We start from the raw sequence: 22774 nt of genomic DNA, 5'->3' as shown, positions 1-22774 counted from the left end.
TGATAAATGCTGCAATTTTATCAAATATCTCATGTCATCATTGGGGAATGTAAGTCATAGAGCAATCACTGCCTTGTCGAAGGTCACAAAGAAAGCAGAGGCCAATTCCTGGATGGAAATGCTGTCTCTGCTGGCTCTGCTATAATTTCCAGACATGCTGGTTAGGAAAATGAATTTTTAGACCCAAGTTATACAACACTGAAGATGGTATTCTGAAGGGGTATTCATGGCTACTAGTTAAAATGGGTACTAGTCATGATGCATACCTATTTTCTCCAGGATCAGAGGAGCATGCCTATTATCTTAGGTGCTGTGGAACACAGGCAGGATGGTGGTGCTGCAGTCGTCTTGCTTGTGGGCTTCCTAGAGGCACCTAGTTGGCCACTGTGTGAACAGACTGCTGGACTTGATGGACCTTGGTCTGATCCAGCAGGGCTTTTCTTATGTTCTTATGTTCCACACTTGAAACTTAAATATACTTTTTGCTTAAATCAATCTATACATTATCAATGTATGTAGCTAAAAATATACATGACTATGTGTATAAAAGCCAGTTCCCGGTATTTAAACTCACTTTGATCATGTTTTGTTTTAAATGGTTCCTACTTAAGTAAGGTTGCCAGCTCCGGGTTGGGAAATACCTGGAGATTTTGGGGGCAGAGCCTGAGGAGGGAGGGGTTTGGGGAGGGGAGGGACTTCCATGCCATAGAGTCCAATTGCCAAAGCGGCCATTTTCTCCAGGGGAACTGATCTCTGTCACCTGGAGATCAGTTATAATTCCAGGGGATCGCCAGTCACCACCTGGAGGTTGGCCACCCTATACTTAACGTTGGGTGATCAAAGTACAGACTGCTTGGAGCTGCTGCAAAAACTGAGGTCATAGCTGAGGGCCATGTTTAGAACTGCAGCCTGGAGCAGAAGAAGCCTCTCCCTGTATCTGACAAGCGCTGCAGTCCACCTAACAGCCATACGGGGAGTTGAATTGGGCTGTCATATGGGGAGTTAAATTGGGCTGTCATTAAGAACAAACAGCATCCAGAATCCTTGGGCAACCTACGAACTGTTGCTATCTCCCCTCTCCTAGGGTTGCCAACCTCCAGATAGCAGGGCCGGATTTAGGTTTGATGAGGCCCTAAGCTATTGAAGGTCATGGGGCCCTTTATATGTCCAGCTGTCCTTTGTCAACAACAAATTGTCGCTGTTTTTTTGTGTTGAATATATGCTGTATGGTAATTTATGGACTTAATAGGTATCTAAAGCCATTTGCACATAACAAAATATGTATTTTATCAAAGTAGTTGTTGAACTGAAATACAATTAAGAAGAAGTATATTAATAGTGAATTAATTATTATTTCCTTAAAAATTTTTGGGGGGCCCCAAGAGAATGGGGCTCTAAGCTATAGCTTGTTTAGCTTATACGTAAATCCGGCACTGCCAGGTAGTGGCTAGAGATCTCCTGCTATTACAACTGAGCTCCAGCCGATAGAGATCAGTTCACCTGGAGAAAACGGCCCCTTTGGCAATTGGACTCTATGGCATTGAAGTCCCTCCACTCCCCAAACCCTGCCCTCCTCAGACTCCGCCCCAAAAAACTCCCGCCAGTGGTGAAGAGGGACCAGGTAACCCTATCCCCCCACCCAGCCCGGCCATTTCTGTTGTCTGAAACTACTGTAAGAGGAAGAGACTTTGCTTTTATCTGTGGCCCACAAATCTAGCAACCAGTAACTGTCATCTGCTGTCAGGTTTTTCAGGTAGCCATTTCTTGGGGGAAAGTATTGGAAGCGAGTATGGCTGTTGGACTAGGCCCTGGCAGACTTGGGTTCAAATATTTACTCAGCCATGGAACTAATTGAGTGACCTTGGACCTGGTACACGCTATCTCTGCCTAACCTTCCTTACAAGGTTGTTCATAGAATCATAGTATCATAGAATCACAGAGTTGGTGTCAGACCTCAGTACCTCGTTGCGTTCCTTGCATAAGGGACTTCACTCCAGACGTAGTCGCGAGTTTAAAGTTTTATTCCTTTCCTTTTATCCCTTAGAAGCTCCTTGATCAATTGATCTCGAGCAGCATATATCTAGTGTTGGAGGGATATAAGGACTGAGACAAATCTTGCCACTGACAATGTAGCCTTGGGGTCCCTGTCGCTTAGTAAAAAAGGCATTATGTCAGTCATAGAGGCATTGGATTTGTATATTAAAAGGGGGAAAATATAGTGCGATCGAAGTTCCTCGTAAAAGCGGCATTCCCAAAGGGCATGGGCTAATGAGTCAATAGAGCCAGAAGAGCAAGGGCAGATCCTGTCTGAGTATGGTATATTCAGAATTCTGCCCTGCATTACCATAGAAGGGTTAGCATTCAATCTAGCCAAGCAAAAAGCTCTACAGAGACGAGGAGTTGTTAGATAATATGTATAGGCAGGCAGACCACGTGGAGGGGGTATTCCTACTGGGATGAACAGACGCGACGAGCACGAAAAGTAGTGCTGTTATAATCGAGCTCTTTAATGCGCTTTTTAATTTTGGCAAAAGCTTCAGTTTTCCCAAGATCTGATAACATATCCTGCGAGAAGCCCAGCAACGCCAGTTTCTCATCTAAGATTTTTTGCCATGAGGATTTGAAAGGGTCATGCTTCAGAGAAGCTAGGAACCCCTCAGTGCTGAAGCACAGTTTAAGGTGAAGTTTAAAGGCGGCCAACCACGCCCTAGCTTTAAAGTTTTATTAAGAAAGCCAGCGAGTTCAGCAAGTCATAGAAACTTAAGGCTAGAATACAGGCATGGGGAAATACTGGTACATATATAGGGTACATACAATGAGGTTGATTAAGTTTAGATACAAAGGAACAATGCAGAAGTTAACTGCCGGTAATGACTTAGGAAAACGCATACAAGAAATTAACGCGTGCAATAGCTAGATGATCTTCCAGAGCTCCCCGGTATTGTTCCGCGGGACCTGGTATCATACTAGCGATTACTTGGGCAGGTCTCCATTGTGGTGCAGATGCCGGGCGGGAGACAGAGTGCAAATGGGGGGGGGGAACGGAGCGAACTAAAACTCCATTTAGTTTCTGCGAGGAACCATTTTGTTTTATCCGGGGACAACAGGAAGCCTTTGCTGACAGTTGGAAGGGACCACCGGGGTCATCTAGTCCAGCCCCCTGCACAATGCAGGAAACTCACAACTACCTCCCACACATACCCCCAGTTGTGAGGACCCGCAGGAGGAACAGAGAACCGTGTACACCACCTTAGGGTGGTGAAGAAGGATGGCATTTTCAAAATGTGACAGGGTAGAGGAAGAAGCAGGGAGAGAGACAAATGTGAGACAGTGTGTAGCATGTGAGTCTAGGATCTGGAAAACGCACGGGGAGAGATGACAGCTACAACACCTCTCTGATAGAAAACTCAAAGTGAGGCTGACTGAATACATCATAGAGCCTACATCAGAGCCTATTCCGGGGCAGTAGTGGAAGTGAAAAGGCAGTAGCTCACCATCAACCATTATGCCGGCACGTAATCATCCTGCTGAGTTGTTTCATTTGGTTCAGGGGCTTTTATGTCACATCCCTAGGGAATTGGTTTCATGTGGTTCAGGGGCTTTTTACATCACATCCTCAGAGGCTTGGACTCTGACCGCATGGCAGCCACTGTGATCTATTTGCCATTTACTTTGCAGACAAAATTGCCCTGATCCACTCTGATTTAAGTGCCAGCATGGATGCATGCTCAAAGAATGTACCTTTGGCATCTGTTTGACCACATTCCAGAGATTCTTTTTCAGCCTGAGTTACCTAACATGGTTGTTGCGAAGATAAAATGGGCTAGGGAGAATCATCTGCACCTCCCTGAGCTCCTTGGAGGATGCACACGATAAAAATGTACATGATAGACAAGTACCAGCTGATAACAAGTTGCTAACAGTGAAGGAGTTTTCAGTGAGACAGGGGGTTGGTTTCGTGTTATTGTTTTAATTGCTGTTAAGTTGTTTTAATTAATGTTTAATTAATCTCAAGGGAGAAGGGGAAGAAGGGTCAGGGTATGTCCTGGCCCCTCCTCTATGGAGCCTTCATTCAGATATTGCAGAAACCATGGTTAGGCTACTAGACTGACATAACAGATCGCAGTTTGTTTGTAAATCTCATTTAGTCTGTTCCCTCTCTCCTTTCCTGCCTCCAGGTAGAATCCCTGGATACTATCTCACTAGGGTTGGTGGGTCCCTCTTCGCCAGCTGGAAGGGGCCAGGGGGAGGGGACCCAAAGGGGAGGATCCCCTGCCCCCAGTGGCTGTGACGGCCGAGTCACATACTGCCCTTTGCTGTGATCTGTCTTCCCTGCACCTCTAGTGGCCTCAGTCAGAACTGTACTAAGGAGTATATATTTTTCAATGCATTCTTTTAACACCACATGATGTGCGTATGTGCAGCTGACTGGTGCCCCCCAAATTCCACCCCCCAGCCGGTCCCTCTAGACAGCCCTGGGTCCTGCTGGTCATTTGCATGCTACCTTCTTTTCATGAGCCCATTGCTACCTGTTGGGTGCCCAAGGTTGGGTGGAAGGGAAATATATATAAGTCTATGCATAAATACTGAAAGTATAATTTATTAGAAGCGCTAGATAAAAGTTAAAATGATTTAAAAGCATTAAAGTAGCACAATGGCTTTTCCTGAGGTCGATAACTATAGCCACATACCAAACGTGTTTCGGCCTATGGGGCCTTCTTCAGTGGTTAATTAAAACCCTTTGTAAACCTGCACACATTTACAGAAATACGTTAATAAATACAAATACAAACAGTTCAAACCCAACCAGGCATGTGCATATGTTGTAAATTCTATTCTCAGTTACTCAAACATCTGGTATGATAGGTTCTTGTTGTAATACTGGTTAGTATAAGTCTCTCAAATACTATGTGTGCAGGTATCAACCTAGTAAAGCAGGGATGCCTAGTAAAGACTGCTTTTTTCGGTTGGGTTTTATTCCCCTCCTTTTTTCTTCTTCTCCCCCATTGCTACCTGTACCAGTTACTTCTGGTTTTATACATGTGTTAATGGTAGATTTTTTTTTCAAAGATAAAATGTTTCCAGTCTCCTCTTCCCACCTTTTTGTTTCTTCCAAAGTTAAATTTGTATTAATATCCCTTCGGTTTTAATGTGCAAAATCCATATTATTTTAAAAAACCTCTTAGAAGCAAGTCTATGTTTGTTTTGTTATCTGTTTCTTCCTGCAATTGAAAGTAAATCTGAAAATACTGTAAGTGAATCCTTTGTCTACCTTCAGCCATAAATCTCTGCTTTTCCACGCCTGTTCATCTTAGGCTTTTGGACATAAACTAAGAAGTACCCTGACAGAGTGCGAGCAACACATCACTCACTAGACTGGACATGTTGCCACAACCATCAGCAACAGGTTTTTTTTCGAAAGCAATGAATCTTCGGTTTGCAGAGGGCCTTGCTAGACTAGAAAGGAAAAGCCCTAGTTTTATTCTTAGAGCGAATGTAGTCAGGATCCACTGTGAGTGATGTGGTTATCCTTCTACACTTAATCTATGGGGTGGGGACTAGCCCTGCTGCCCGAGAGATGACCTGCTTGCTTTTATAAAATCAAGAATGCTGTTCTGTTCTGCTGCTGGAGGAGCAAAATGCTCAACCTCTAAAGAACTATGCACATACTCACATGTTCACCTGCAAGTCAGAAAAGGAAAAAGGTTCAGAACATGATTAGGGGTGCCAACCTCCAGCTGGTGGCTGGAGATCTCCTGCTATTACAACTGATCTCCAGCCAATAGAGGTCAGTTCACCTGGAGAAAATGGCTGCTTTGGCAATTGAACTCTATGGCGATGAAGTCCCTCCCCTCCCCAAAACCCCACCCTCCTCAGGCTCCACCCCAAAAACCTCCCGCCTGTGGCGAAGAGTGACCTAGCAACCCTAAACATGATGGGGAATTAGAAAGAAGAAATTAGGTAGCCTTGCTGATGATCAGCATTTTTTCATTTGAAAGAATTGGATGAGTGTTGCTTACTCAGCAAAGTAGCACTCAACTTCTGAACAGTTTATTTTTAAAAGAACAAAAGACCATCCAGTAGTGTGTGGTGATAGGGGGACTTCAATCATTCATATAATCCCCTTGCCTAAAGCACCTGCTAATCATTATTTATGATTTTGCTGAAGGAAAAACTCACTTTGTCTCAGTTATTGCTTTCAGTGTATGGATGCTAAGCAAGAGGGAATCTGATCAAACAGTTAGAAACATAGAAACATAGAGCTGGAAGGTACCTAAAGGGTCATCTAGTCCAACCCCCTGCACAACACAGGAAATTCACAAATACCTCTCTGACCAGTCTGGCCTGGAAGAAAATTCCTTCCTGACCCCAAAGTAGCAATCGGCATTAGCTTGGACATGTAAGAAAGGGTCACAAGAGGTGAGCACTGACTCATGCCTTCCTGCCTTCCCTCTCATGATCTGTCTCAGTTCACAGAATCAGCATTGCTGACAGATGGCCATCTAGCCTCTGTTTGAAATCCTCCAAAGAAGGAGATCCAACCACCTCCCTAGGTAGCCTGTTCCAGTTAGTTCTGTAGGAATGCCAGCCTTCAGGTGGGACCTAGAGATCCCCCTGAATTTCACCTCCAGACTACAGACATCCATTTCCCTGGAAAAAAATGGATGCTTTGGAGGGTGGACTCTGTGGCATTGTAATCCATGGAGGTCCCTGTCCTCCTCGGGCTCCATCCCCAAATTTGCAAGAGTGTCCCAGCCTGGATCTGTCAACCCTTACCCTCTTGCGAGGGGCAGGCAACCCTATGGTTCTATAATTATGGTTTAATGTTCCCATGCAAATGTTTTGGCTACACATAAAATGGTTTGTAAGAGTGAGCTTCTGATATGTGTGCTGTCCCCACTGTGTATAAAACCTGAACCAGAGTTTATGAGCATAAATGTACACGTGGGTAGTCTCTGTTCTTGTAAACCATCTGCTATAAAAAGGAGTAGCTAGATTCTATGAGCAGAACCATTTTGCATAAGCATTTGTACGCATACATTTTGGTTCGTATTAAAAGTTCTGCTCATAGCATGGGAAAGTGCCCATGACCACAGCTCATTTGCCCTCTCCTGCTTTGAGTATAGACTGGGGCCATGTGTTAACTAGCGGTGATATTTGATCTTCCTGACTAGGGTTGCCAACCTCCACGTATCAGCTGGAGATCTCCTGCTATTACAACTGATCTCCAGCCAATAGAGATCAGTTCACCTGGAGAAAATGGCCGCTTTGGCAATTGGACTCTATGACATTGAAGTCCCTCCCCTCCCCAAACCCTGCCTTCCTCAGGCTCCTCCCCAAAAACGTTCTGCCAATGGTGAAGAGGGACCTGGCAACCCTATTCCTGACTCTTCCATTAGGCCTAGCATGTGTGTTAGCTATGATGTTGCAACTTGCAATTCTAGTTCAAATCCCTTCTCAGCCTTAGGTGACTTTGAGCAAGTCACCATTTCTCAGCAGAACCTCATTCGAAAGGATAAAAGGAGATAATCCGATGTATGCTGCCCTGGACAGGATGGAAATATGACACATAAAGAGTGCTTTTACAGATTATTACTTCTCCTAAAACCCTTTTGATCCAATCCATTGGTCTGGTGAAATAACACTGTGACTGCAAGAAACTCATAGGTTCAAATCTCTTCCATACTGTCTGGGGCCAGGCATCCACATAAATTCAGTGTGGTGTATATCAAATTTGTTAAAGTCTGCACTCAGTTCCATGCATTTGGGCTAGCTGGATCTGGGGAGGCAGTTAAGCAGTAGGACAAACAGCACACAGCCACATCTTCCCTGTACTGATCTGACCTTGGAGAATAGGTAGAATGAATGCAAAAAAGCCTGAGCTGTCATGGGACATTAGAAAGGCACTGCATCTTGACAGCAACCCGTCACTTTTATTTTGGCAAACTATACTGCAGTTGAGCAGCTCCTTTTTGTGAGGAGCTGACTTAGAGGCAGATGGGGAAATTGGTTCTAGGGGGGAAATCCTGAATATGAAGTAGGTTTTTAGAAATTATTCTTAAAGCAAATCCAATCTTGGGCTTTTCCACATGGGTTTTTTTCCCTATGGTTCGGCCCCGTACTGCTTTGGTTTATCTCCTGATTTCTGCATGCATTTTTGTGCTTTTCATTTTTGGTTTGTTTGTTTGTTTGTTTGTTTTCCACTAGTTTTTCCCCCCTGGTGAGACCACTTTTACCTCAATCTTTTTCAGGAAGACAATTTTGAGTCATCATTTTGCTTGTACGTAATGTTTCTGTCGGCTTGTCCCCTCTCGCTTCCACCCACCTCCAGCCTACTTTTCAATTATAGGATTGTTGTCATTGTCAAACCACTTCCTCTCCTCCCACCTGCCCTGAAGACAAGTGGTTCTGTTTTTAAATTTTTCTTAAAAAGGTACAACCCCATCTCAGTATATCAATATAATTTCAGGGCTGCCAAGAGCCCCCTGTCCCCTTCCAAAGGGGACATAAAGTATCAAACAAACAAAAAATACAAACAGTCACCGATTTCTAAACATATCAATTACAAAAACAACGTTTGAGTCTTTGATAGTTAGGAGAAAATAGTTGGAGAAGTTCATGTGCATTGCATCTTATGCTTTTATGTTTCAGTAGAGTAGCCACGTTGGTCTGCAGAAGAAGAGTTAGATTCAAGTCCAGTAGATACTGTATCAGATGAAAGGGGGGTTGACTCTCAGAAGCTTAAACCCTGAAAATCTTGTTGGTCTAGGGCTGTTGATTCGGTAGAAACTGAACCAAAAAAATACCAAATAAATGCAAATTCAGTAAAATTCGGGTTCAGGTTTACTGAATTCACAAAATCCAGGAGGTTGGCAAAGCCGAATTTGCCATTCCTCAAAAAGCCGGATAAAAATCTGGCTTTTTCGGGAACATCTTTCCACGGCTCCTGGGGGGGGGGGGCATTTTTGCAGGGACAGGTCCCAACTTTTCAGGGTAGCTAGAAGGGACTCTCCTTGCAAGAACCCTCAAGTCCGGTAAAGATTGGGTCAGGGGTCCAGAATTATGGGGTCTGAAATGGGTTGCCCCATCCTCCTCCATTGAAATGCATTGGCAAAGTGGCTGTGTTCAGATGCTTTAGTGTGATTTTTGCGATGGAGAAGCTGGGCTTTAAACAGTGGGAAAGTTCGCCCCATGCCTCCATAGAGATACAATGTACATGGAGGAGGATGGGGGTGACCCCTTCCAAACCGCATAACTCCGGACCCCCTGACCCAGTCTTTGCCAAACTTGGGGGTTCTTGCAAGGAGATTCCCTTCTAGCTACCCTGAAAATTTGGGACCTCTACCTGCAAAAATGCCCCCACCCCAGGAGCCACGAACATCCGCAAAATGGGTTTAATGGGTTTAAATGGCGGGATTTTTTGGGAATCCCGAATTTAAAGCCGAATTCCTACCTTTACCGTTATAGGAAATTTGGCATTCTGGTTTCCCCGGGGGAGGGGGGAAGGCCAATAAACCTGAACCTAAATTTTCCCCCAAAAAAATTTCTCAGTAGCCTTATGTTGGTCTCAAAGTGCTACTGGTCTCAAATCTATGTTTTTATGTATTGATTTATTAGCCACCTTGAGAGCTTTCTAGCAGATAGTGCAAGTTATATAAATGGTTCAATAAATATTTTGTTACTGTTATTGCGAAGTGTAGCTATTTTGCAAATTTTGGGGCCTACTTTGTTTTCTCCGTGATCAGTAAGGCTGGGAGAAGGTCAATGGAAACTTGGTGGATAGGAGGTGAGAATGGTGAACTGTTAAAGAATTATATATGAAGTATCCTAATGAAAGAGGAAACATTGTTCTAATCATTCCTTCCATTTTTCTTTTCTCTTCCAGGTGGAACGGGAAATAGCCATCCTGAAGTTGATAGAACATCCCCACGTTTTAAAGCTGCACGATGTTTATGAAAATAAAAAATATTTGTAGGTATTATTCATTTGCACAGGGAGATGGGGGGAAAGGAACATGGAATGTTGTTGGGAAAATGCACTGAATGTCCCTTAAAGTGTAAGTGTAGACTAATGAGTGGCTCTACACATCAGGTATTCAAATAGGTAATGGTTTAGTTTTCCATTTCTTCATTCTTTTTTGTTTTTTGTTAAGGTTATTAAGTATGGCTTTCTTTTAAAGTGTTGAATTAAGTAGAAATACACACAGCTGGAATTTGCTTTCTGGTGGTGTTGACTAATTGATCATTTTTGTGGCATTTTATCATAAAAAGTCAACATCACTTTCACCTTAAAGCATTCAACTAGTCATGAAATTATTATCTTCGCGAAAGCAGAACTAAAATGACTCGCTGCGTACTGGGAACATTTTTGGCAATGCTTGCAAAATATTTTTTTGTTCGTTTACATAACCTTCTCGTGCTGTGTTTGCTATCAGTGACATTATTACATAAACATATGTGGCTGGCTGTTTTGTGAAGAGGTGGCATTATTGCATGCCATCTTATTCAAAATGTGAATCTGATCGGTTGGGATCAACTGTGTGACTAATTAAGGAAACAACCCTTCAGATACAGTTGAAATAAACAGGATCAGAGGAGCATGCCTATTATCTTGGGTGCTGTGGAACACAGGCAGGATGGTGGTGCTGCAGTCGTCTTGTTTGGGGGCTTCCTAGAGGCACCTGGTTGGCCACTGTGTGAACAGACTGCTGGACTTGATGGGCCTGGGTCTGATCCAGCAGGGCTTTTCTTATATTCTTATGTTTTCTTATGAGAAGATTTTACAGGGAAACTCTCCCCATCAAATTTTAGCTCATAAATCAAAACATTCAGCACAACTCTAAACTGTCCTTGTCTTATGCTGGAAAGTATGACTAAAGAGTTTATTCAGGACCATCCAAATTGAAGTTAAGCAGACCCCACAACTTATAAAACTGTTATGCTGCAATCCTATCAGACTCACTTGGGAATACACCTTATTAGTAAGGTTGCCAACTCTGGGCTGAAAAAATCCTGGATTTGGGAGTAAAAACTGGGGAGGGCAAGGTTTGGGGAGGGGAAGGACCTCAGCAGGGTATAATGCCATAGACTCCACCCTCCAAAGCAGCCATTTTCCTCAGAGGAACTGATTTCTGCATTCTGGAGATCAGGCACAACCTGGAGGTTGAATGCAACTTCAAGCAACCTGGAGGTTGGCAACCCTAATCATTGAACATAGTTGGACTTACTTCCAAGTAGATGTGTATAAGGTTGCACTGTTAAGTCATGAACCTCCTCCACAATCTGCAATTCGAGCCTGTTTCTTTTATTAAAGAAGTAATTGAAAAACCAAACTCTGTCAAAATAGTCAAATTTTTCATTAGGCTTACAAAACAAAAATCAATGTTTTGTTCTCCCTTGGCTGGTTTTGCAGGAATAATTAATTAATATAACTTATTCCCACAGCTTTGTCACCATCAGTCACTGAGTCCGGACCATGGACAGCATTTCCACAGCTCTCAAGTTTTAGTTGGAAGCCAGAAAGGTCGAATTTGTAGCCAGGCAGACAATCATATTAATCTTAACTCAACTGGGTATTGTGGGGAAGGGAGATTATTTCAGAAGTGGAAAGGGCAAACAGAAGGAAACAAAACGTTATTTTCAAGTTTCTAATAGTACTGCAAGCAAAGTGTGTGTGTGTGTGTGTATGCGCACACATGAGCATGTGAAATACAACTTGCTGGAGTTACCCTTTTAACATCCCACCTCTGTAAGGGTATATTTAATTGCCGAACAAAGGACAGAGTGTTGAATGGGTGTAATAATCCCACATTGGCAATAACAGCTGTAACAATGAATTTTTATTCAAGCACACAGTTACAAGAATTCAAGGAAGGACAGTTGAGGAACAGTGGTTGTAATTTCTTTGTGTGTATGTGTGTAAATAATATTCTTCAGCAACTGTGGTGGATTGTGTTTTCTTCTATCAGAGGTTTCTCCCTCCTCTTTTTTTTTGGGGGGGGGACTATGGCTAAGAGCAACCTTTAGTCCAGCTATATAAATGTCTACTGGTACACATTCAGGAAGAAGGGCTGGTAGTTATGTATGACAACAGACTATTCTAAAATTACTGTCGCATATCTTCTCAGGTGGGAAGCAATTCATTAAATGAGTAATAACTAACTTTTCAAAAAGGTCCTGTCAGAGCCAGGAATTAAACGCCCCAACCCACTGACTTGAAGGACAATGATGTTGCAACGTTTGTATTTGGTTACTCCCCATTTTTTTGTGGCTGTCAAGTCACATTGACTTATGGCAACCCTGAAGGCAGGGGTGGGGAACGTCAGACCCGGGGGCCGTTTAAGGCCCACGAAATCATTTGGTCTGGCCCTTTGTGGGTCCTGGCAGATCTCTAGCTCAGAAGGATCTAAGACTGGTGATCCACCCCCTCCCATGGACAGGAATAGCCTCTATTCAAGGCGGATGTGAGTTTGTTTTGCCGGGAAAAGGAACCCTTTTCCCCCTTGCAGAAAAGTCGTTAGCTATGGAGCTGCTAGGACCACCCAAGAAACTGTGTTAACTCTTTCCCACCAGGGCCATGGAGAAACGTATTCCCTCTGTACTACAAGAGGGCTGGGGGCGGAAGTGGCAACAATGGAGGGGTTAAAGGAGGCAGGGTCAGAATGCGCCAGGGGGGGGCGGTTCTTAGCCAGTGTGTCCTCATTTCATCCCTGGAGGTGGAGGTAGCAGGAGCTGACTGTAGAATCTGGCCCTGACCATGCAGAGCAGGAGCAGCTCCAGCGTGTGGCTGTACAGCTACGCCCGGCTGGTGCAACAGACCATCCTGTGCCACCAGGTGGATAAGTGCACCACCGGCTAGATGCCTGCTTGCCTGCTTGCCCGTGCCGGGGGAGGTCATCTGGGGCCGCTGCCTGCTTGGGGCTTGGTCGGCTAATTTTTAAGTTGATAATTTTGTATGGCCCGCGAATGATGTTAAAAATATCCAAATGGCCCTTGGCGGAAAAAAGGTTCCCCATCCCCACTGTCGGGTTTTCAAGGCAAGAGACATTCAAAGGTGGTTTGCCATTGCCTGCCTCCGTGTCATGACCCTGGTATTCCTTGGAGGTCTCCCATCCAAAACTAGCCTGGGTCAGGGCTGAGAGTGTGTGACTGGCCCAAGGTCACCCAGAAAGTTTCCATGGCAGAGTGGGAATTAGAGCCTGGGTTTCCCAGATCCTAGTCCGACACCTTAACATTACACCATGCTGGCTCCTGATTACTGCTTGGTTAGTCTTAAATGATGTGACCGTTTTGTTATGCTAAATAATGCTCCATTACATACATCTTCATATATTAAAATATGAAAATGATCACTGGTGGGGTTTATCAACTACAGAAAATGTGGCAAATCCTATTGTTTACATGAGCTGAAAACATAGGCACTTGCATGTGAACATATGTGAACATACCTTTTCTGTTAAGTCACAGCAGTGTTTTTTCTCACAGCAACCTTGCAAGAAAATAGCTTAGAAATTGCAGGTTGCTGAAAGTCACTCAGGGAACCATATCAACGAAGACATATTAGAATCAAGGTTTACCACTCCCATTCTCAAAATGTATTTAATACAGTCTGCTTCCACATGAGGGTGTGAAATGGCGCCCTTGCTGTGGAAGCAACAGTAATCAGGGAGAGGCAGGTAGGGATGGCATACACATGCACGGCTTTCTGCTGCCCCTTCTCCCAGCGCCCGCCCACCTCTTCACCACATCAGTGCACATCATTCACATCAGTGCACATCATTCACCACATCATTCCTTCACAGCTGAATCATGATGCTCAAAGTGCTGTGGCTCAGCCGTGAAATGATAAACACCTGTAGAAGGGCTAAAAGTGTTTGGGGGATGCACAGCTGCGATCCCTCAGGAGAGTTCAATTCTGCCCTCTCCCCAGATTGGTTCTGCATTTCCCCTTTGAGCTGAAACAAATGAGTTTTTATTCTTTCACAGAATCATAGAATCATAGAGAAAAGCGGGGTATAAAACCCAACTCTTCTTAGAATCATAGAATCATAGAGTTGGAAGGGACCACCAGGGCCATCAAGTCCAACCCCCTGCATAATGCAGGAAATTCACAACTACCTCCCCCCTCCACACCCCTAGTGACCAGAAGATGGCCAAGATGCCCTCCCTCTCATCATCTGCCTAAGGTCACAGAATCAGCATTGCTGACAGATGGCCATCCAACCTCTTCTTAAAAACCTCCAGGGAAGGAGCACTTACCACCTCCCGAGAAAGCCTGTTCCACTGAGGAACTGCTCTAACTGTTAGAAAATTCTTCCTAATCTCTAAACGGAAACTCTTTTGATTTAATTTAAACCCGTTGGTTCTGGTCCGACCTTCTGGGGCAACAGAAAACAACTCGGCACCCTCCTCTATATGACAGCCCTTCAAGTACTTGAAGATGGTTATCATATCCCCTCTCAGTCTTCTCCTCTTCAGGCTAAACATACCCAGCTCCCTCAACCTTTCCTCATAGGACTTGGTCTCCAGACCCCTCATCATCTTTGTTGCCCTCCTCTGGACACGTTCCAGCTTGTCTACATCTTTCTTAAATTGTGGTGCCCAAAACTGAACACAGTACTCTAGTTGAGGTCTAACCAGAGCTCTCGTTTAAAGGCCCTGGGAGCCCCACAAGCCATGCTTGGAGGATGATTTTATGGAAGCTCCCCCAAAAAGCGGGGACTTTGAGCTGTCCATGCGGGGCAAAATCTCTATGTGGAAGCAGCCACAGAAGACGAGATTAATTTTCTACCATGTAGTTTCTTGGCCATGTGTATTACTACAAATTTGGCATTTATTTTTCGGCCACACATACTTACATGTGGTAAAGGCTAGGGGTGCTTTAACACATGCTGAATAATGCACTTTCAATCCTTTTCGCTGCTCGGTTTTACAGTGTGAAATGGCAACATCCACTTGCAAACAATTGGTAAAGTGCATTGGAAATGAATTGAAAGTGCATTATTCGGCATATGTGAAAGTGTCCTAAGTCTCCATCAAGTGGTATTTTCCAGATTTCTCATGTCGTTGGATGGTTATCCTATTAGTAATACAAGGTGGTGGTGTTGGAGGAAGTCATTTCTCCACAGCTGTACACTTTCATGCCTACGGGTGTTGTTGTTTTTAAAGGAACATTATTCCTTCCCTGCTTTTTCTTGACAGTTTCCACTGTTTTTAAATTTCACAGTACTAACAGTCCAGGTGGGCCAATGGCCAGAGGGGTCTGCCTTTCTAGAGCCCCCCTCCAAGCCCAGCCCACGGGGGGGTGTGAAGAGACTGATCCAGCTGACCATGAGCTGCTGCCAGATGGAGGGGGTCGCCAGGCTGCCACCACCCTGCTCAGGCGAGTCTCGTTGCTGCCTGACCTGGGCGGGTCCTGCCACCTCCCAGCTCAGTCTGAGCAAGTCCCAATAACCATAATGGCCCATCCTCTCCTGCTAATCCTCCATGCAGGTCCTGTGGCCCCAGGAATACCCTTTACCGGGGATGAAAACATTCCTGCGGAGAGCAGGAAGATCACCTTTGTGCTGGATCCAACGCATTAAGTCCACCTAACTCTCCATGTCTTGCTTCAAGGTTTCTCACTTGTCAAATGTTTACAGATGTTTTGGCCTCCCCATCTACCCCTGTGTATTATTCAGAAATGGTTGCTGGGAAGGGAAGAGCAGGGAGACCTATGGTACTTTATGCTGATGGATCACAGGATCTAAACTACTGTCTTCTTTATACTGTAGCAATAGTGCCTATGTGTGGAATAATAACATTCATGTAATATTACAAAAACAGGCATACTCGCCTGTATTGTAGCACCTTAGCTCACACATTTAAGAAATGAACAAACTTCCTCACATACTCTGAGTGGTAAATGGGTCCTCTGTAATCACCCGTGGGAAGCACTCTCTCATGCTAGATCTGATGTTCAATACATCTGACAAAGTACATTCTTACCCATGTAAGTTCATACAACAATCAATCTTTTAAGCAACAGGCAGCTCATGAGAGGGAGGGCATCTTGGCCGTCTTCTGGGCATAGAGTAGGGGTCACTGGGGTGTATGTGTGTGGGGGGAGAGGTGGTTGTGAATTTCCTGCATTGTGCAGGCGGTTGGAGTAGATGACCCTGGTGGTCCCTTCCAACTCTATGATTCTATGCCTCTGTTGCTTTGTTGCTACAGCAGACTAATAGCCAAGGGCTGCAGAGCTGAAACACAAGCCGTGCATTCATGAGAGGAATGTCTGCGCTGGGCTTAGGAGGCAAAGCAGCAGCACTGCCTCCTAAGGAGGTATTGGCCCTGCCGAAACCTCCGCCTGACGCAAAAAAATCTGTGCAACCCTCATAGGGTTGCAAAGGAGATACACCACGCCACCTACAAGGTGTCATATCTCGGCCTGAAAAAGGGGGGCGTTCCTAAGCCATAACAGCTCAGGAGCCCCAGGAAGGCTCCATCGGCATCTGGGCCTGGAACTGCTGTGGCAGTGACCAGCGACCGGCTTACGGGCCTGCACACCGGCGCTGGGGCCCCAAACGCCAGCACACGCCACCCGGATGCCCTTGCACCGGCGTAGGTCTTCGATAGCCTCTAGAGGCCTTTTGTCCTGGCTGCCAGCGCGGCTCAGGAATACGCTGTAAACCTTGGTTTCGCATCTCTAACCCTGCACAGGAACTGCTGTAGCATGAGTAGTCTTTAGGGATATACTGCTAGATATGCAGTTCTTTTCTCACCAGTTGTATTAGTTTTCTGCTTATGTCCTTTCTGCTTATTATTAGCAAGTAGGTTTTCTCGTAGTCCTGGAAGAAGTATTATAACCAGAGATCGGAGGGAAGGGGAATCCATTTATTAAAACTTAATTTTTTAAAAAATGGGCTTTGATCAGGCTGCAAATTACTTTAAAAAAAAAAAACGTTAGTCCTGAACTGTGGATTTTGATTCACCACCACTGTATTTGAGCAATTCACTCACGACTCTTCGAACCTCAGTTAATTCATCTGCGAGATGGGGTTAATAAAATATACTTAAGAGCGATGCTAGGAACCTCCAATGAAGAATGGCCATTGTCAAAGTGTAAACAGTTAGTTGTTATGATTAATGATGATAATTTAAAGAAAATTATACAGATTTTGTGCTAAATGTCATTGTTCATTATTACAATAAGCTTGTAAGATTGGCATATAGAAAACTAATCAATCAATAGATGAATGGGGTTTGCATAATACTAACGGTGAAGGACCATGCCTGTAGAAGGATGAAAAGGTTTTATGTAAGTGTTGTTTATAGCATGTACGATTCAGGATTGGGGGGTTCAGAATGTCAGTGTTACCAACAAAGCAGTGGTTTCCCTCCCCCATCATTGTCCTCCCTCTAGGAACAAATGGGTCTCTGGTTACTGCATCACCTTTCTATCAAACCTCCTGTCTTGATGGCAATGCTGGTGGCACGGTTTCTAAGGCATCTTGTGAATTATGGTTGATATTTCGGATGCCAAAGACTAATCGCAGCGCAGCACCGGGGAATATTTCCTCGATAAATGTTAATTTCACAAATCATGTTTGACTTTTGGTTTATGATTTAATTTGTGACAAGGGACTTTGGTTGAGTAGATTCCTAATGCGGTCATGAATCAAATTCTTTTTCCACAGTTTGTTTAAGGCTGAATACGCCCTTGGAAAAAAAAATTAAACATTGAGCAGCCTAGTTAAGCTAGTGTGTCAGTAATTTTACTGCAGCTCTTCTTTCTTTTTCTTTCTTTCTTTCTTTCTTTCTTTCTTTCTTTCTTTCTTTCTTTCTTTCTTTCTTTCTTTCTTTCTTTCTTTCTTTCTTTCTTTCTTTCTTTCTTTCTTCCTTCCTTCCTTCCTTCCTTCCTTCCTTCCTTCCTTCCTTCCAATTTCAATTTCAATTTCAATTTCAATTTCAATTTCAATTTCAATTTCAATTTCAATTTATTATGGTCATTGACCAGCAAAGCAAACATTAAAGAAATTAACATTGATTAAAAGAGTAAAATCTGGCATTATATCTGTTCATAAGATATTCAAAAGTTTCTTTCTTTCTTTCTTTCTTTCTTTCTTTCTTTCTTTCTTTCTTTCTTTCTTTCTTTCTTTCTTTCTTTCTTTCTTTCTTTCTTTCTTTTGATTTCGGCCTTTTGTGCCCCTGCCATTTGCGCATCCTAGTGAGCAGCTATTTGCTCTGGTGGAAAACTTATGTGTAATGAACACTACACGTTTTCCTGCTGAAGATTATTCCAGATGAGTTGTCATGTTAGTGAGCAGCAGCAAAATAAAGCAGGAGTCACAGAGCCATAGAATCTGTGAATGGTACTTTAAAGACTAACAAATCAGCATAAGCTGGGCCGTGTCCACACTTACCATTTGCAGCTCCGATTTCTGCGGGGTTTCCTTGCATGTTCCCACTTCATCTCACCCGAAGGATTCCCAGGACGTCTCCAGAGCGCAGTTTCTCCGCAGTAAGAGGATCCGCTGATAAGGCGAGTTAAAAAAATAAAACGTCCTCCACACTCGATGCCTTAAAGTGGGAACATGCAATGTGTCCTCAATCCTGCTGCCAGCCAACCTCTGCACTCCCCCCTCCTCCCTTACTAAAGCTGAACCAATCGCCGTCCTTGCTTGGAGCGCCGACTGGGCATGCCTGCAAGCTTGCCGGTCTGGGGATTTTCAAGTGCAGCGGGGAAAGGAGGCGTGGTGGGAACAGGAATTTAAAGGCGGCCTGGATTCTTGTGTATTGGATGTGTGTGATTTGCAAGGTAAGTTGCTGGTGCGTTCACGGGCCTGCTTTGGCAATTGGACTCTAGGGCATTGAAGTCCCTCCCCTCCCAAAACCCCGCCCTCCTCAGGCTCCGCCCCAAAAACCTCCCGCTGGTGGCGAAGAGGGACCTGGCAACCCTAACTGGGCTTCAGACAATAAGACGTGGTGAGGCCTTGCTTGTGTGCCACCATTTTTGGAGGCAATACCATAATTAGGGTTCCCAGCTCTCTCTTTGCCACCGGCGAGAGGTTTTTGGGGCGGAGCCTGAAAAGGGCAGGGTTTGGGGAGGGGAGGGACTTCAATGCCATAGAGTCCAATTGCCAAAGTGGCCATTTTCTCCAGGTGAACTGTTCTCTATTGGCTGGAGATCAGTTGTAATAGCAGGAGATCTCCAGCTACTACCTGGAGGTTAGTATTCAAAAACGGGCTATAAGTGCAAAAATAGGAGAGTGGAATTCAAAGGTATGCACTAATACAAAGCTCAATAAAGCACAAATACAACAATATGCATTCAATTGTATTCAGAGGAATAGTCTCACATGAACATTATAGATACACCTGTGGAATCACGAAATACCTTAAGAAGAGATTTAGAAAAACACACTTCAGACGCTAATTAAGCTCAGACAGAATGGCATAATAGACGTCTCTTCCCAATTGTGGTATGTAACAATTATAATATAGATGGAATATATATTTTTGTATGTATAAGACAATTTTTAGAATATTTAATTAATTTATTGTAATTTTGAAGAGTCTAGATGTTATGAAGGCTTGCATTTTGTTGCAGGTATTATTGGCACGTAGAAACCTTTTGAAGCTTGAAGAAAGCTCTGAAATGGGGATTTTACCGGAAGCCCATTGCGATTGAATATTGTTCCGTGCTTCATTGCGACTGAATATTATCTGCGCTTGATTTGAATTACCATTCTGGACTATTAATTGTTGTGCACTTGAAGTATCCTTGTATATACTCACCTTGTATTCTCTTTGTACTAATTTTCTTGCTCTGTTACTATATCCTCGGGATAATGTTCTTGTGAGACTATTCCTCTGAATACAATTGAATGCATATTGTTGTATTTGTGCTTTATTGAACTACCTGGAGGTTGGCAACCCTAACCATAATACAAGGCCTGCTTGGTGGTGGTTCCGGGATTATGAAATGCCTTCCCCTTGTGAGGCACAGTTTGCTTCCTCCTTTGTGAATTTCTGAAAGGCTGTTAAAACATACTGATTTTAGCAAGCTTTCGGTTGGCTCTGTGGTTTTGATTGCTCCTGTCTCTCCAAATGTTCCATAATTTATTATTTTTAGATTGCTGTGAATCACAAGGGGAGGGGGACAAATCACCTGCAATTAGATGCCCTACCAAAGCAGAATTTATTTCAAGAGTTCCCAAACACAGAAAGCTGTCAGTTATGCTCTGCACTTTGGGGGGGGGGGTGCACAAGCATGACAAGCAGGTGTGTTTCCACCTGTCATGGAACAACATCTGTTTCGGTGGATGGCTTAGATCTATGGCACAGTTGTGTTGGGCCAGCAGTAGCCTCTCCTTTCCATTTGCTGGTTTTCCATTTGCTGAGAAGGGGATGACAGTTTTTGCCAATCCCCCCCTCCCCCACTGTAGACTCCCAAACTTTCCTCTCACCCGGTTCCATTGGTTTCAGACGGCACAGAATGAGAGAGAGGAGGCAGGGAAGCTGTCTTCCTCTAAAGCAACTCTGCGCAGGATCCAAGCCGATGTCTGAATGCAGCCTTCATCTGACGTGACTAGGGTTGCCAGGTCCCTCTTCGCAACTGGTGGGAGATTTTTTGGGCGGAGCCTGAGGAGGGCAGGGTTTGGGGAGGGGAGGGACTTCAATGCCATAGAGTTCAATTGCCATTTTTCTCCAGGTGATCTGATCTCTATCGGCTGGAGATCAGTTGAATTAGCAGATCTCCTGCTACTACCTGGCAGTTAGAACTCAAAGTGAAAGACTAGTGCCACAATGGTAATGGTTATGGGAATAACTAGCACTTATGGCATGAAATGAAGAAATATCTCAAACAATTAACAATTTCCAATTCTTATATTCACAACAACACAATTTGCAAATCTTACATTAACAGCAACACAACTTCTGAGTCATTATGAAGCAGTACAAAGTTCCAAAAGTAGAACAATTTTCCTCACTGCTGTGCAACAATTTTCCTCAAAGCTCTGCAATGGCAGGAGAAATATTTTTCCACGGATGCCAAAAAAATAGGTTTCCAAAAGATAGTCCTATTTTGCATAGGCTTTTTCAATTTCGGCAGTCCCGCGAATTTCAATTTGAGCCGTTCAGAACATCTGTTCTATACTATACAGTTCCAGGTTCACCCAGATCACCCAGAGAATAAACAAGCAATAAATCACAAAAATTATCAGCAAAGAAAGCACATACATACCAAAGAACGCTGGCGTGTAGCCCCATATTGCAAGCGGATGGCGATGCTACTACCTGGCAGTTGGCAACCCTACTTGTGAACCACTTCACCATACAATAGGGTTGCCAACTTCAGGTGGGTCCTGGTGCTCTCCTGGGATTGCAACTAATCTCCAGACCTCAGAGATCAGTTGCCCTGGACAAAATGGCTGCTTTGGAAGGGGCACTGTATGGCATTATACGCTGCTGAGATCCCTCCCCAAATCCCACCTCCCCAGGCTTCCCCCCAAATTTCCGAACTTGGAGTTGGCAACCTTACCATAGATAGATAGATAGATAGATAATTTATTTACGGCCCTTAACCAGATAAAACAAGATAAAACAGAAAACATGTTCTAATAAATTCTTACGAACTAAGAATTACAGTCCGAGTCTTATAACACTTAAAAAGAAAATTACAGCTGGGATACATCTGTCAATTGTGCTAAGAAGCTGTTCTATGGCGTCGAATTTTCATTGCAGCTGTGCAAAATTTCGCAACCTGAAGAGTGATTGAAGGATTATCCCCTTGTAGGAGCGCCTCAATCCTTTCTCCTGCCCTGTCAGGTCCCAAACTCGATAAGAGGGGCTCAATAAACTTCGAACGGGGTAAAGTGTAAAAATTGCAGTTCAGGAGGACATGCTCAACAGTTTCTAAGTCCCCTGATTTGCAAGGGCAGAATCTCTCCTCCCAGGGTGTCTTCTTAAATTTTCCCCTCTAGCATAGCAGAAGGTAAGGCTGCACATCTGGCCAGGGTAAAGCCCCTTCTATAATTATTTATCTCTAAATAGTGGAGATAGGCTGCTGGTGCTAAGATGTATTTAGAATGGAGGGGTGCCAACAACCTTACCATACAAGCTCTCTTCTCTCCAGAAAGGGCTGCTGCTTGTGCCTTGTGACAAACAGAGGTCCTGTGTTTGCAGGCCGGCCACTACTTCATTGCTCATCTGTCTGGATTGCCGTTTGTTCATGTGGCAAGTAGAAGTAGGGTTGCCAGGTCCCTCTTCACCACCGGCAGGAGGTTTTGGGGGCGGAGCTTGAGGAGGGCAGGGTTTGAGGAGGGGAGTGATGTCAATGCCATAAAGTCCAATTGCCAAAGCGGCCATTTTTCTCCAGGTGAACTGATCTCTATCAGCTGGCGATCAGTTGTAATAGCAGGAGATCGCCAGCTAGAACCTGGAGATTGGCAACCCTAAGTAGAACCCTTGCAACTCAAAACAGTTTTGTGCGTAAGCATTTCCACTCTGCTTTCCCCACCCCACCCCTACCCCTCATCTTTTTGATATGTTAAAAATCAATTAAAGTAAGTGTTTTACTTGACAGGGTAAGGGGAAAACTGCAGGGCTTGTCTCTCTGGCCTAGAGTTGTCCATTCTGCTTGTTTGACTAAGTGTTCATTGGATCTGGATTGCAAATACTTTGCCAAGCCTATCATCTTCCCCCTTATCAATCTGTTCACTGAATACACCTGATAGGAATATATCTCTGTTTATTTCAAAAATATATTTTATTTCCTTGGTGGTCTTGATCCT

The 22774-nt window shown here is 44.1% G+C and overlaps 1 protein-coding gene across 13 annotated transcripts in view; it reads left to right on the top strand.

The window, feature by feature from the left end:
• BRSK2 (BR serine/threonine kinase 2) overlaps positions 1-22774 on the top strand; it is a 528760-nt gene that overhangs the window by 351906 nt on the left and 154080 nt on the right. For all 13 annotated transcript variants that reach the window (XM_056850713.1, XM_056850714.1, XM_056850720.1 and 10 more), the window contains exon 3: positions 9887-9972. In XM_056850713.1, the coding sequence (XP_056706691.1) occupies positions 9887-9972 (86 nt within the window). The remainder of the gene's footprint in view (positions 1-9886; positions 9973-22774) is intronic.

This window comes from Euleptes europaea, chromosome 6 (genome assembly GCF_029931775.1).
Source record: "Euleptes europaea isolate rEulEur1 chromosome 6, rEulEur1.hap1, whole genome shotgun sequence".
Taxonomy (NCBI): domain Eukaryota; kingdom Metazoa; phylum Chordata; class Lepidosauria; order Squamata; family Sphaerodactylidae; genus Euleptes; species Euleptes europaea.
This window is presented reverse-complemented; position numbering and strand designations above follow the sequence as displayed.